This window comes from Aythya ferina (assembly GCF_964211825.1).
Source record: "Aythya ferina genome assembly, chromosome: 32".
Classification (NCBI taxonomy): domain Eukaryota; kingdom Metazoa; phylum Chordata; class Aves; order Anseriformes; family Anatidae; genus Aythya; species Aythya ferina.
Window position 1 is genome coordinate 1,944,453 of NC_140329.1, and position 15,144 is coordinate 1,959,596.

Genomic DNA, 15,144 nt, shown 5'->3' on the forward strand with positions numbered 1-15,144 from the left:
CATTATGAACTTCACTCAAATTACTAACCCACCACTTAGGTTCAACCGGGCCAGCTACCCAGGGCCAACTTTCAGTTCCCTGTGGTCCCCCACAAACCCAGCAATTGCTAAGGTTAAAAGCCTTGGCCACTTCTTCCCCCAGAATGAACAAGTTATTCCCGTGGCTTAATTGCCCCTGTAAAAATAGTACCAGGAAGTATAACATCCTTCTGCGTCATCCAGGGGTTATCGTGGGGGTGTGAGAAATGCCTCCAATCAAGGGGTTGGGCCCACTTCCAGGATCTATTTGAGCTTGGGTTACTGTTCAGCTTTTGAGGGTGATCCAGCTCCTGGAAAACTAATTACAATAGGTTAAAAAATAATAATAATAATCGTATTTATTATATAAATATATTTTTGTTTGCTTGTTTGTTTCTTTTTCCTGGGACAACTTGGCTTTAGTGTGGGCGAAGTCCGGTTGAGGCCCTCCCACTCGGCAGTCAATACCCGTAGGGGTTGCCTCCCTTGGTAGACTATACACACTGCAGTGGAGGGTCCTGCCCCGGTCTTGCCTTCTCCCTTTCTTCCCTTCAGGCTTGTCCCCTTCTTCTGGCATTCTTAATTTATGCAGAGCCTTATTGCCAGCACATTAGTTCTTTTTTAGCTTTAATTTCAGTTCCCCAGGAGCAGACTCAACCCTCCAAGTTCGGGTATTTATTGGTCCTTTTACTCTAGATGCATGGGTCCAACCCCTTTCTGCTGTTCTCACAGCTGTTTCAGTGGTAAGTAAAACAAGGTATGGTCCCTTCCACCGGGCGTGTAATGATTCTTCCCTCCAAGTTTTTATTAAGACCTTGTCCCCTGGTTGTATTTGATGAATAGCAAACCCTAAAGGTGGTGTCTGAGCCATTCTTCCAATTTCTCTTAGCTCTTGCAATCTTTTCCCAATAGTAATTGCATATTTCTGGATACTACAATCCTCAACTACATTGTTTCCCAGAGGCATTCCCTGTGAATAAGGCATACCATATAACATTTCATATGGTGATAATCCAGTCTCACTGTGTGGTTTAGTTCTTATGTTTAGAAGTGCCAATGGTAAGCATTTTGTCCAGGGCATTTGTGTCTCAATCATTAATTTAGCCAATTGTTGTTTCATTGTTTGATTCATTCTCTCTACTTTTCCTGAGCTTTGTGGGTGCCATGGAGTATGATATTCCCATGGATTACCTAATGATTGACACAATAATCTTACTATTTTAGAAGTAAAGTGTGTGCCCTGATCAGAATCAATGTACTGGATTATCCCATATCTAGGTATCAGGTGTTCTAATAAATTTTTTGCCACCATTTGTGCCGTAGCTGGTGCTACGGGATAAGCTTCTACCCATTGTATTAAATGATATACTATTACCAATAAATACGTTATCCTCCCTACCATGGGCAATTCAGTGAAATCAACTTGTACTTTCTCAAAAGGCCTATAAGCTGTTTTTCTTCCTCCCGCGGCTGCTTGTCAAAACACTTTCTTATTTATCTTCTGACAAGTTAAACAACCTTGTGTGATTTGCTTTGCTATTTCAAATACCCCTATGCAACCAAATTGTTGAAGTAAGTGATTACTTAATGCTTTTGTACCCCAATGTGTTTGTGTATGCAAACGTTCCAATCTTTGCCTTGCATAAGCTTGTGGTAATATCTCTCGCCCGTCTGGCAATGTCCATTTTCCTTGTTCTAATCTAGCACCTGTTTTCTCCAGTTTTGTCTGTTCTTCAGGAGTAAACTTTTTTTCTTCTCCCTCTCGTCTTTTTTCCTCCTGTACTGTATTAATTTTAGCAGCCTGAGTTCTCAAGGCTGCTTCCTGAGCTTCTTTATCTGCTAGATTGTTCCCTCTGGTGTGGTAATCTAATCCTCTTTGGTGTCCTTTTACATGTACCACTGCTATTTCTTTTGGTTCTCTTAATGCCCTTAAATTTTTTATTATTGATTCTTGATGTATAAGATTCCTCCCTTGAGTATTAACGAAACCTCTTTCTTCACAAATTTTTCCGAAGGTATGAACCACCCCATATGCATATTTAGAATCTGTATATATAGTTCCACTTTTCCCCTTTAATAGTTCCACGGCCCTATATAGGACATACAGCTCACGAGCCTGAGCTGACCATGATAGACTCAAGGGTCCTGATTCCACAGGTTCCAGGTGCTTATTAATTATTGCATATCCTGATTTTCTTTTTCCCTCCACTACTCAGGAGGAGCCATCTATGAACAGTGCTTCTCCCTTCTCTAATTCAGTATCTCTTAAATCGGGTCTTCCTTTAGTCTGGGTCTCAATTACCTCTAAACAGTTATGTTGTAATTCCTCTGATGGTTTTCCGAACAAAAATTGTGCTGGACTCTGAGCAGAGCTTACCCTTAGTTCTAAGTCAGGGGAGTCAATTAGTATAGCTTCATACTTTAGGATCTGGCTGTCTGTTAACCATTTCTCTGCTTTCTGTTGTAAGACACTTCTGACGTTGTGTGGAGTATACACTTTTAAGGGAGCATTACAAGTGATCTTTCTAACTTCCTCTATTAATAATGCCGTAGCGACCAAAGCTTGGAGACAAGCAGGCCACCCTCTACTTACTGGACCAAGTAACTTAGAACAATACCCCATGGGTTTCTTAATTCCTGCCCAGTCTTGAGTACGAACTCCATATGCCGCCTGGTTTGATGTGTTCACAAAGGGATAAAAAGGTTTTTCCAGATCCAGAAGGCTCAACACAGGTGCTTGTATTAATGCCTCTTTTATTTCTTCAAATTGTTGATTATCTTCTGCAGACCACTTAAGTTGGTTCTTAATTAATTTCTCATATAAGAATTTAACTTTTTCACTGTAGCTTTCAAGCCATGGTCTACAGTATCCTAATAATCCCAATATTTGCTGGATTTCCTTTTTAGTTTGTGGGGGTCTTAAGGATAGGATCCCAGATACCCTGTCAGGATCTAACTTCTTTTTTCCCTTACTTAACCAATGTCCTAAGTATTTTACTTCCTGTTCCACAAATTGTAATTTTGATCGAGACACCTTGAATCCCTTTTCTCCCAGGAAACTGAACAATTTAATAGGAGCTTCTCGGGTTCCCTCTTCAGTTTCTCCTGCTACTAATAGATCATCCACATACTGCAATAATTTTACTTCCCTGGGTAATGCAAAATCTTGTAAAACTTTTTCTAAAGTTGGTCCAAATAGATTTGGTGACTCTGTAAACCCCTGTGGTAGCACGGTTCGCCTTAATTGTTGTTTCCGTCCCGTTTCAGGGTCCTCCCACTCAAAAGCAAAATAATCTCTGGATTTTTCATCCAGAGGGCAGGCCCAAAAGGCATCTTTCAGATCTATTACGCTATACCAAGTATGTTTGGGAGAGATATGACTTAGTAAAGTATAAGGTTTTGCCACCACAAGGAATTTAGTGACTGTTCGCTGATTTACAGCTCTCAGGTCCTGTATGACCCATCCGATTTCTTTACAGGGAGGATGGGTGTATTATGAGGTGACATACACGGTTCTAGAGTTCCTTTTTCCAGAAGTCTATGGGTTTTAATCCTTTTCGACCCTCCATTGGTATAGGGTATTGTTTAATTCTAATTGGACGATGTGGATCCATTATTTGAACATTTATGGGGTCCATTTCTATTTTTCCAATTTCCCCTTCCTTATAGCACACTGAAGGGTTAATGAATTCTTCGTCTTTTTGTGTCAAAGTGTATAATTTAATCTGCAATTTATCCCCTTGGCTTTGAATGCTTAAGTTTAATTTTAAAATCAAATCCCTTCCTAGTAAATTGTACTCCGTTTCAGCGAGCAAAAGTAAATCATTAAGACAGATTTTTTTATCTATTTCTGTTTCTACATCTTTCAAAACAGGTACCTTAAAGGGCTTTCCTTTTGCCCCTATTACAGACATGCAACTCTTCCCTTCTTCTATTCCTTTTGGAAGTTTTTGAATAGTGGATTTTTCAGCCCCTGTGTCTACTGAAAATAAGACTTCCTCTTTATGGGGACCAATTAATAGTTTTATCAACAGCTCTGTTGATGTTGAAGTCCCCAGAAGATATAGCCCCTGACACCCCTATTCTTCTTTGAATATTTTCTCATCTTGTTCCCGCTAATGATATTTCCTCTGAACGTGTCTCTTCTTGTTGCAATAGTAACAGACGGGAATTGTCAATTTCCCTCGACAAGGCTGACCCCTAGGGTTTTTTTCTATTATTTTTTTTCTCCTCTCCCCGGACAAGGTCTTGTGGAATGAGGTTAAGCCACGAAAGACCGTATGAACTTGGAAGTGATGGGAAAACTTACAGTTTTTAAGAAGAATGTTAGTTGTGATTAAGGCAGTAAATTAGATCATCCTCGTAGGAGCTTTCTAAACAGATCAGAAGAGGGCAAGAGTGTACTTAAGGACCGAAAAGGGTGTTGCAGTAGATAGCTGATGAGTTAGATTACGTGATAGAGCTCAGCTGCACACCTGCAAAGGAGCTCAAAGAGACAGTGAGAGGAGGCTGAGCCCCAGAAAATACTTTGCTCCTCCCTTCAGAGGCCCAGAGGAGCAGAGAGATGCACAGTGGCAGGTGGGAACCCGAGGGAAGTTCTTCAGAGGAAGAATGGCTGGGCCATGGACTAGTAAGGGAGAAGCAGAGTTGACTCCTTTGGAGGTTTAGTTAGGAAAACATTAGCTCAAAGTCTTAAGAGTAGCTTGAATACAAGGCGGGCGCCAGTCTAGAGGGAGAAGCTTGGTTAAAGTGTGTGGGTTTCAGGGAGCTGTGCAGTAGAGACTTGTAGAGAGGAATTTTAAATAGCACGTTGAATGGGAAATGAGCCCGGGGCAATTAATTGATGATCAAAATGCAAACTACAATTTTAAATCAGGAAAGAGCTAGACTGTACTTTTATAATGAAAAATACGCCAGAAAAGAGTGAGGAAAGTGTCAGTGTTGTTATAAAGGAAGTTACTGGAACAAAGGAAAGGGTTAGAGGAGCAATAAAGCAGAGAAATTCTTGCTTTTGTGATAGAAGTGTTGGAACACCAAGGACTGGAGATGGTAGTGATCACAAACTCATTTCCCGATCGCTCAGTTTTCCGTGTGCTGTCTGTATACCCCATGGCACCTACCTCGCATTCAGAAAGCAATGCAACCTTTGGGGTTAAAAAATAAAAACCAGAGAGGGCAGTGCTTTCCAAGAAAAAAAGATAAGTCCTTGTGGCAAACAGGTAGGTGAACAGAGTATGTACGTTCCTTCCTCGGTGTCCTGCTGTTAACGTGAGAGGATATTCACCAGAACCCAGTAGATGATTGCACTCTGGTTCTTGCATTTTTTACCATCTTTCATGAAACAACTTCAGGTTACTTGACAGAAGCTAATGGCCTAAGCTTATGTGCATTTGGCATTGTTTTCTCATTGGTGAGCTTCAAGCCTGTGTCTGGCCCATTATTGCTCACAGAATTTGTGGCAGAGCTAGACTTGGACTTAGATTACTATGCTTAGTCTTAGCACTGCAGATTATTAAAACCCTTTCCATTAAATACTTTCTCAAACTAAGAAGTGACTTTCTGAAATAGCTGTTTTCAGAAGATCTGCATCTTAGCTAAGCAATATGACAGAATTTTGCCTGTTGTTAAACACTGAGGCTGACGACAAGTCCATCAGCAGTTTCAGAGAGCACAGAACAATGTCCAGATGCATGCTCATCTGCTAGGATTTGTGATTTCTGAAACGTGACTTGCATAAATTCATCTTAAGGTTTTGCAGGATCCACTGTGTCATTAAAATAATGCTAATACTAAAACTTACAGGCATCTGTGTAATGCATTTTGGATTTCATATAATTTGCAAAAGTACTTAACGATTCGGTGTCATTTTGTGGTACAGTACAAACATCAAGAGGAAGTGAGAACAAAGAAAATGGTGGTGAAGATGTTCCAAGGCGTTACAACCTTCGACAGAGTAAACCTGTTGACCGCTACCAAGCTCCTATGGAAAGTAGGTTGAACGCACAGTTTCTCTTAAAACCTTATTTCTTGCACATAAGTGAGATAGAATTTTTGAATGCAAAGACGTGTTTGCGCACACAGTTCTATTTCAGTTCTGTACCTTCATTCTGCACATGTACTTTTCCCTGTTTTTATCAGACACGTGTGTCCTGTGCACATTGTATTTCTTTGCTGTTTGGCGTACTTAGTGCTATGTATCCTTACTATAACAGTAATTAATCACACTTAATGGTCTTGCTCTTGTGATTTTCAGTTCACCTTTAAACAGGGCGTAGTTTTCCACTTGTACCATGCACTGATGAAAAGCAAAAACAGTTAAAAATTCTTCTGGAATTAGGGATGAGTGAAACACGTGGCATTTTCTTTATCTTTTGATATCCTCCTCTCTTAAATGTATCTGTATCATTATTCTAAATTCTTTCCTTTCAGTAAGACAAAGAGATCGAGAGAGGACTAACTCGGGCCAGCCGCGTTCTGTCAGACAGAAAGAGTCACTTGAAAATGCTGGGTCACAAAAATATAGAAGACGTGCCAGGTTGGTGTATGGCTAGTGATAGCTCTTACTTATCTGTAGAGCTGTCAGTCTCCTTACTGCATAATGCTTCAAAGGGTTTTCAGTTTAGTGGTAATTACAGAGTAAGTTTATGATCGGTACTTTGGTAGTCTGAGGATAGAGAGGAAAGAAATATTTGGAGGGGAGGAGGTGGATACTTTTAAGTTGGTTTCTTCTTTAAATCCAATATTTGTGGGTCGCTGATAAGATGATTATGGAGGTAGTGTCTGAGTTTCTGTAACTGAAATTCTTTGGTTCTGGAACTGAAGCCAGAATCCCCCCTTAAAAATCTTAGTCAGACTATTTAATCTTGAAGGATACAAAGGATTTTCTTAAAACCAAAAATAATTTTATTCGATTTAGAGGGAGAGGCTTTATGGAAGTTTTGTTAGATTTAAAAAAAAAAAAAAAAAGTTATCACTCAAATACTGACTCTAGTTTCTGTTTGGAATCAACTAATGTTTCTATATGAAGTTAACCTTAAACAATAAAAGATCTAAATGAAATCATAAATTGCCTTAGTAATGATAAAGGCTTTTTGGATTCTGTAAGCAGTTAGTGCGTAGAGAATGCTGTTGATTGCCAATATTTTGTTGAGCATTCTTGAAAGCAGACAGTTGTCACGAGGAAAATCGTGTCATGGCCTTTGAAATCAGATTCCTAAGGAGTACAGTGGACTGGAAAATAGATCTCAGAGGCAATTTGGAGATAGAATTCCCTTAATTTTTGGTGTTACTTAGTATCTGCTCTATTTTCTTTTTAACTTTCTGGTTTATATGCTTGCTTGCAGACGGAGACGTGCAGATGACATCAGTGATTCTACACCCTCTTGCTCGTCTCCCTTGCTTAGCACGTGTGATACGGAGGAGGGTGGTGAGAGCAGTGAGGACGGCGAGAGCACATCTCCAAGAAGGTTGCTGTCGTTAGAGAATAGGGGAGGGATGAATCTCCTTCAAATGAATATTTAGCCATGTTTAAGTTTATCTAAATGTAACTGTGTAAGTTTATGTCAATTAATTAGGTCTTCTATATATTAATTAATGTCTTCTACATTTGCTTGGCATTATTATGAAAAACAAAAATCTTCGAGCTGCATCTTAAAGAAAAAGAAGCCCTATAACTTCTCCTTAATTCAAATCAGGACTTTTCGAGTGAAACGTCAGAAACGGGACCTAAAGAGAGTTCAGAGGGATCAAAAGAAAGCTGGAGGAAGTCAGGGAGATGCAATGCAAATAGATAGTGCGGTAAGTGGTAAACTAATCATCGTGTCAGCGAGTGTTTCCAGTGATTATGAAAGATCTCAGTGTGCCATCTAGAACTACCTTTGTTGATGGTTTTCTCTAAAGCAACTTCAAAAATTGCCCAGAATGTTTGCGTTGTGCTGAGATAATTTCTGATGAAACCTTGATCTAGGTTGCTGCTTTCTTTAACATACAAACTCTGTGGTGTTGAATTTCTCTTTCGATTGGATTTGAGAACGTGGGTGGTCTTTCGGAACACATCGCAGCTTTGAAAGAGATGGTGATTTTTCCCGTCCTGTATCCAGAAGTTTTTCAGCCCCCAAGGTAACTCATGACAGTGATAAATCGTAAGTCAGCTGTTTTCAGGAGAAAGTTCAATTAAGGTATCAATATGCTTCCATGCTTCAACATTTTTGGCAGCGGTGAACATTTGTTTTAGTAGTAGCAAAAAGTGGTTTCTTAAAAATGGATAAAATCCAGAATATTTGTAGGTTAAAAATATAAGCAATGTCTGAAAATTGTAAGTTTTACCATCTGGTGTTTTTAAAAAGTTGGAGTGGTTTTGTTCTCAGTTTTATGTACAAGTCAGCTTGATTAGTCTGTAAGCAAGAAGGGATTATCTAGTGTGGAAGTCAATTGTAATATGTTGCCTGGAAGCCCAGTTGTTTTTCCTGCCTGCTTTTGCTTTCTTTTTTTTTTTTTTTTTTTTTTTTTCCTCTGAGTGCTAAGGCATCGCTTTTCCTTCCGGCTTTAGGCTTCCTCACTTGCCATCAGCAATAGATGGTCTGAGAGACCAAACCCAGTAACTTAATGCTTTTGAAAGGAGCATTAAATGCTTTACTATCAGATTCTGCATATTGTGAAAGCAAGAATATGCAGTTTATTGCTGCAGAATGAACTGGTGATTCACCATTCAGCCCATTCTCAGATTCTGTGCTGAAGTTTGCCCGTTTGGCTCCGGTTTGCTGTAATCACCCTGTTTGTCAGCAGTTTCGGAAGTGTCCTTCTGGGACAGTATGCTCTCTTTTGAAGTTTTTATACGTTTGAGTTACCTCCTTATTCATTTCTTTGGGTGAAAAAAATGAATTTTCTTGTGAAACGTTGTAAAAACGCGGAACTTCTATCTGTTCTGCCTCTACCCACACTTCAGCTATTACTGCTGTCTTGTACATGACATGTTTTGGTTAGGAAAGACGAGTTTGTTCTAGAGACGATGAGTTGTAGGAGGTACTCATCATGATGTTTTTTTTCCTATCTGGATCTTTTTTATTGCAGAGGTTGTCTATTTTATGGCCCCCCAGGAACAGGGGAAACACTAGTTGCTCGTGCACTTGCCAGTGAATATAGTCGAAGTGACAGGAAAATATCATTTTTTCTGAGAAATGCTTCGGACTGCATGAGAAAATACGTGGGGGAATCAGAACGCCAACTTCGTGTGTTATTTGAACAGGTAAGGTTGAAATGGACAGTGTATTCTGTCAGAGTTGAAACCATTATTTTCTGTGGTCAACGTTTTTAAGTAGCACTTGCTCTTTTTTTGTATTTTGTTATTTTTTTTTTCCCCCTGAAATGGAAATGCCAGTGGTGGAGTTCACTATTCTTGGCGAGGCCAGGAAGGGGACCAGTAAAACCGCTGTATTGGACTTTCGGAGGGCTGACTTTGAGCTGCTTAGGACAGTAGTTGGTGGAGTCCCTTGGGAGGCGGTTCTGAAGGGCAGAGGGGTCCAGGAAGGCTGGGCGCTCTTCAAGAGGGAAGTCTTAATGGCGCAGGAACGGTCTGTCCCCACGTGCCCAAAGACGAGCTGGCGGGGAAGAAGACCGGCCTGGCTCAACAGAGAATTGTGGCTTGATCTTAGGAGGAAAAAGAGGGTTTATAAGCTTTGGAAAAGTGGGCAGGCCACTAAGGAGGACTTTAAAGAAGTAGCGAGGCTGTGCAGGGACAAAATTAGGAAGGCCAAAGCTCATCTGGAGCTCAATCTGGCTACTGCCGTTAAAGATAACAAAAAACGTTTCTATAAATACATCAACACAAAAAGGAGGACTAAGGAGAATCTCCATCCTTTACTGGATGCGGGGGGAAACTTAGTTACAAGAGATGAGGAAAAGGCGGAGGTGCTCAATGCCTTCTTTGCCTCAGTCTTTAGCGGCAATACCGGTTGTTCTCTGGATACTCAGTACCCTGAGCTGGTGGAAGGGGATGGGGAGCAGGAAGTGGCCCTCATTATCCATGAAGAACTGGTTGGTGACCTGCTACGGCACTTAGATGTGCACAAGTCGATGGGGCCGGATGGGATCCACCCAAGGGTACTGAGGGAACTGGCAGAGGAGCTGGCCAAGCCACTGTCCATCATTTATCAACAGTCCTGGCTATCAGGGGAGGTCCCAATCGACTGGCGGCTAGCAAACTGTAGTGGGTTTACGTGGCAAGGTTTTGGTAGCATGGAGCCATAGGGGTGGTTTCTGTGAGAAAGATCTAGAAGCTGCCCCATGTTTGGGAAGGGCCCCATTGTTTTCCAGATCCGAGCCAATAAGCGATGTTGTTTTGCGCCTCTGTGAGAGCATATTTAAGACAGGGAAAAAACGCTGCGCCACACAGCAGCCGGGAGAGTCAAGGGAGTGGGAGAACAGCCTTGCACCAAGGTCAGTGTAGAAGGAGGGGGAGAGGTGCTCCAGGCGCCGGAGCAGAAGTCCCCTGCGGCCTGTGGTGAGGACCATGGTGAAGCAGGATGTCCCCCTGCAGCCCATGGAGTACCACGGTGGAGCAGGGTTCCACGCTGCAGCCCGTGGAGGAGACCACGGTGGAGCAGGTGGCCCTGCACTGACGGAGGCTGCCGCCTGTGGAAGACCCCTGCCGGAGCAGATTCCGGGCCGGACCTGTAGCCCGTGGAGAGGAGCCCACGCAGGAGCAGGTGATCTGGCAGGAGCTGCTGCCCGTAGGGGAGCCAGGTTGGAGCAGTTTTCTCCTGAGGGATGGACCCCGTGGTACGGACCCATATCTGGAGCAGTTCTGGAAGAGCTGCTGCCTGTGGGAAGCCCACGCCGGATCAGTTCATCAAGGACTGCATCCCGTGGGTGGGACCCCACAGCACAGGGGACGAGAGTGACCGAGAAGGAGCGGCAAAGAAGAAGTGCTGTAGACTGACCATAACCCCCATTCCCCGTTCCCCTGCGCCGCTCGGGGGGAGGAGGTGGAAAAGGGTGGATGGGGGGGAAGGTGCTTTTGTTTTTTTTTCCTTTGTTTTCTCACTTCTCTCGCTTGTTAGTTGTAGGCAATAAATCTTACTATCTCCTTATGCCGAGTCTGTTTTGCCCGTTACAATAATTATTGCGTGATTTTCTCGTCCTTATCTCAATCCTTGAGCCCTTTTCACATATTTTCTCCCCATTCCTCTTTGAGGAGGGGGAGTGAGAGAGCGGCTGTGGTGGAGCTCGGCTGCCCACTCGAGCGGAACCACGACAGTCTTTTTTGGCGCCCAACGTGGGGCTCAAGGAATTTGAGATAAGGATGATAGTTAGTAGAAGTAACGGGCAAAAATATGTGCAGGATGATTGTTAGGAATGTACAAGTTGTGAAGAATTTAAGAAAGCAGTAACTGTGAGATGTTAGTGTGGTGAAGGGACGAGGGGTGGTGTGTGTGTAAAATGTCCACCTTGTCGGTGCTGTGATGATGTTATGTTTATTTTGGTGTGGTGAATTCTTTTTCTTTTTGATGTAAGTGAAGTTTGTGAAGGTTGTTGTGATAATTGTAAAGTGAGAGTATGTTGTGAGTAGTCTTAAATATGCTTTTAACAGAGGCGAGGGGTGGAATGTAGTGGGTTTACGTGGCAAGGTTTTGGTAGCATGGAGCCATAGGGGTGGTTTCTGTGAGAAAGATCTAGAAGCTGCCCCATGTTTGGGAAGGGCCCCATTGTTTTCCAGATCCGAGCCAATAAGCGATGTTGTTTTGCGCCTCTGTGAGAGCATATTTAAGACAGGGAAAAAACGCTGCGCCACACAGCAGCCGGGAGAGTCAAGGGAGTGGGAGAACAGCCTTGCACCAAGGTCAGTGTAGAAGGAGGGGGAGAGGTGCTCCAGGCGCCGGAGCAGAAGTCCCCTGCGGCCTGTGGTGAGGACCATGGTGAAGCAGGATGTCCCCCTGCAGCCCATGGAGTACCACGGTGGAGCAGGGTTCCACGCTGCAGCCCGTGGAGGAGACCACGGTGGAGCAGGTGGCCCTGCACTGACGGAGGCTGCCGCCTGTGGAAGACCCCTGCCGGAGCAGATTCCGGGCCGGACCTGTAGCCCGTGGAGAGGAGCCCACGCAGGAGCAGGTGATCTGGCAGGAGCTGCTGCCCGTAGGGGAGCCAGGTTGGAGCAGTTTTCTCCTGAGGGATGGACCCCGTGGTACGGACCCATATCTGGAGCAGTTCTGGAAGAGCTGCTGCCTGTGGGAAGCCCACGCCGGATCAGTTCATCAAGGACTGCATCCCGTGGGTGGGACCCCACAGCACAGGGGACGAGAGTGACCGAGAAGGAGCGGCAGAGAAGAAGTGCTGTAGACTGACCATAACCCCCATTCCCCGTTCCCCTGCGCCGCTCGGGGGGAGGAGGTGGAAAAGGGTGGATGGGGGGGAAGGTGCTTTTGTTTTTTTTTCCTTTGTTTTCTCACTTCTCTCGCTTGTTAGTTGTAGGCAATAAATCTTACTATCTCCTTATGCCGAGTCTGTTTTGCCCGTTACAATAATTATTGCGTGATTTTCTCGTCCTTATCTCAATCCTTGAGCCCTTTTCACATATTTTCTCCCCATTCCTCTTTGAGGAGGGGGAGTGAGAGAGCGGCTGTGGTGGAGCTCGGCTGCCCACTCGAGCGGAACCACGACACAAACGTGACGCCCATCTACAAGAAGGGCCGGAGGGCAGACCCGGGAAACTACAGGCCTGTCAGTTTGACCTCAGTGCCAGGAAAGCTCATGGAGCAGATCCTCCTGAGAGTCATCATGCAGCACTTGCAGGGGAAGCAGGCGATCAGGCCCAGTCAGCATGGCTTTATGAAAGGCAGGTCATGCCTGACGAACCTGATCTCCTTCTATGACAGAGTGACGCGCTGGGTGGATGAGGGAAAGGCTGTGGATGTGGTCTACCTTGACTTCAGCAAGGCTTTTGACACAGTCTCCCACAGCATTCTCCTCAAGAAACTGGCTGCTCTTGGCTTGGACCGGCGCACGCTTCGTTGGGTTAGAAACTGGCTGGATAGCCAGGCCCAAAGAGTCGTGGTGAATGGAGTCAAGTCCAGTTGGAGTCCAGTCACTACTGGCGTCCCCCAGGGTTCGGTGCTGGGGCCAGTCCTCTTTAATATCTTCATCGATGATCTGGATGAGGGCATCGAGTGCACCCTCAGTAAGTTCGCAGATGACACCAAGTTAGGTGCGTGTGTCGATCTGCTTGAGGGTAGGAAAGCTCTGCAGGAGGATCTGGATAGGCTGCACCGATGGGCTGAGGTCAACTGCATGAAGTTCAACAAGGCCAAGTGCCGGGTCCTGCACCTGGGGCGCAATAACCCCAAGCAGAGCTACAGGCTGGGAGAGGAATGGTTGGAAAGCTGCCAGGCAGAGAAGGACCTGGGAGTGATGGTGGATAGTCGGCTGAATATGAGCCAGCAGTGCGCTCAGGTGGCCAAGAAGGCCAACAGCATCCTGGCTTGTATCAGGAACAGCGTGACCAGCAGGGCTAGGGAGGTGATCGTCCCCCTGTACTCAGCTCTGGTGAGGCCGCACCTCGAGTACTGTGTTCAGTTTTGAGCCCCTCGCTACAAGAAGGACATGGAGGTGCTTGAGCGGGTGCAGAGAAGGGCGACGAAGCTGGTGAGGGGCCTGGAGAACAAGTCCTACGAGGAGTGGCTGAGGGAGCTGGGCTTGTTCAGCCTGGAGAAGAGGAGGCTCAGGGGCGACCTTATCGCTCTCTATAGGTACCTCAAGGGAGGCTGTAGCGAGGTGGGGGTTGGCCTGTTCTCCCACGTGCCTGGTGACAGGACGAGGGGGAATGGGCTTAAGTTGAGCCAGGGGAGTTTTAGGTTAGATGTTAGGAAGAACTTCTTCACTGAAAGGGTTGTGAGGCATTGGAACAGGCTGCCCAGGGAAGTGGTGGAGTCACCATCCCTGGAAGTCTTCAAAAGACGCTTAGATGTAGAGCTTAGGGATATGGTTTAGTGGAGGGCTGTTAGCGTTAGGTCAGAGGTTGGACTCGATGATCTTGAGGTCTCTTCCAACCTAGAAATTCTGTGATTCTGTGATTCTGTGTTTCTGCTGTGAATGTCAGCTGTAAGAACTACTGGAACAATTTGCTTCCTGTCACCCGGATACAGTGGGTTGACACAGACTGCTGTCTTCTGTTAGTCATGCCAGATACTCCAGTAGCTCTATCAGTAGAGGTCCCAGAGGCTAAAGTGAAAAATCTAGTTTAGATGACATTCCAACCATGATGTTTTTGTGCATTTTTCCTTTAAATAATGCTGTTTTACTCAGTGTTTTCCTGCTAGGCCTGTCAGATGCGACCTTCAATTATTTTCTTTGATGAGATAGATGGTCTCGCTCCTGTGCGCTCCAGTAAACAAGACCACATTCATAGGTATTACAGTTTTGCACCTACATAAAATCTGCTTGATCTTTGGGGAAAAAAAAAAAAAAAAAAAAAAGGACGATGACCTGTTTAATTTACTGTGAACATGTTAATTTATCCTGAAAACTTGTAACTCAATGCCAAAACAGGTGATTCTAAACGATAGTAGAAACCAATTTATTAAGCCTGATATCAACATGTGGTCTGTGTTAACTTACCTATTTTTTATGTCTTAAAATGAGTCTTGTCCTTAAAAAGCTTGTCCTTTATGACTACTCATGGAAGAAAGTCATGTGGAATGTAACAAAATTTACTGAACCAGTAAGTAAAACTTATATTTTTCTATTTGTTCCATTGTTTCAACTCTTCTGACCCTTCTGGACGGCATAGATAACAGAAGGGAGATCGTGGTAATTGGAGCTGCCAACAGACTGGATTCTATAGATCCTGCTTTACGAAGACCAGGACGCTTTGACAGAGAGTTCCTCTTCAACTTGCCAGATAAAGAGGTGAGAACTTAAATTCAACGTTAGTGCTACCATGGCAAAGTCCAACTTTATAGGAAAAAAAATTGACAACTTGAACGAAAGAGTGATATGTGGAGACACTGCGCTGTTCCATGGAGGGCAAATCTGGTACTGAATATATATGGTCAGGATGATACCACCAAGTAGTTAGTTCTATAATCAAACCTTTCATTCCCAAAGTTGTACCTGTTTGCTTAATTATTTAGTCCA

The 15,144-nt window shown here is 44.1% G+C and overlaps 1 protein-coding gene across 3 annotated transcripts in view; it reads left to right on the plus strand.

Annotated features, from left to right (window-relative positions):
• LOC311425578 (ATPase family AAA domain-containing protein 2-like) overlaps positions 1-14,944 on the plus strand; it is a 31,049-nt gene extending 16,105 nt beyond the window's left edge. For 2 of the 3 annotated variants that reach the window (XM_084501520.1, XM_084501521.1), the window contains exons 2-9: positions 5,897-6,007; positions 6,448-6,553; positions 7,362-7,484; positions 7,713-7,815; positions 8,048-8,136; positions 9,088-9,262; positions 14,314-14,416; positions 14,798-14,944. In XM_084501520.1, the coding sequence (XP_084357646.1) occupies positions 6,001-6,007; positions 6,448-6,553; positions 7,362-7,484; positions 7,713-7,815; positions 8,048-8,136; positions 9,088-9,262; positions 14,314-14,370 (660 nt within the window). In that variant the 5' untranslated portion in view covers positions 5,897-6,000 and the 3' untranslated portion in view covers positions 14,371-14,416; positions 14,798-14,944. The remainder of the gene's footprint in view (positions 1-5,896; positions 6,008-6,447; positions 6,554-7,361; positions 7,485-7,712; positions 7,816-8,047; positions 8,137-9,087; positions 9,263-14,313; positions 14,417-14,797) is intronic. The other variant, XM_084501519.1, reaches the window with a different exon arrangement.
• The last annotated feature ends 200 nt before the right edge of the window (positions 14,945-15,144 follow it).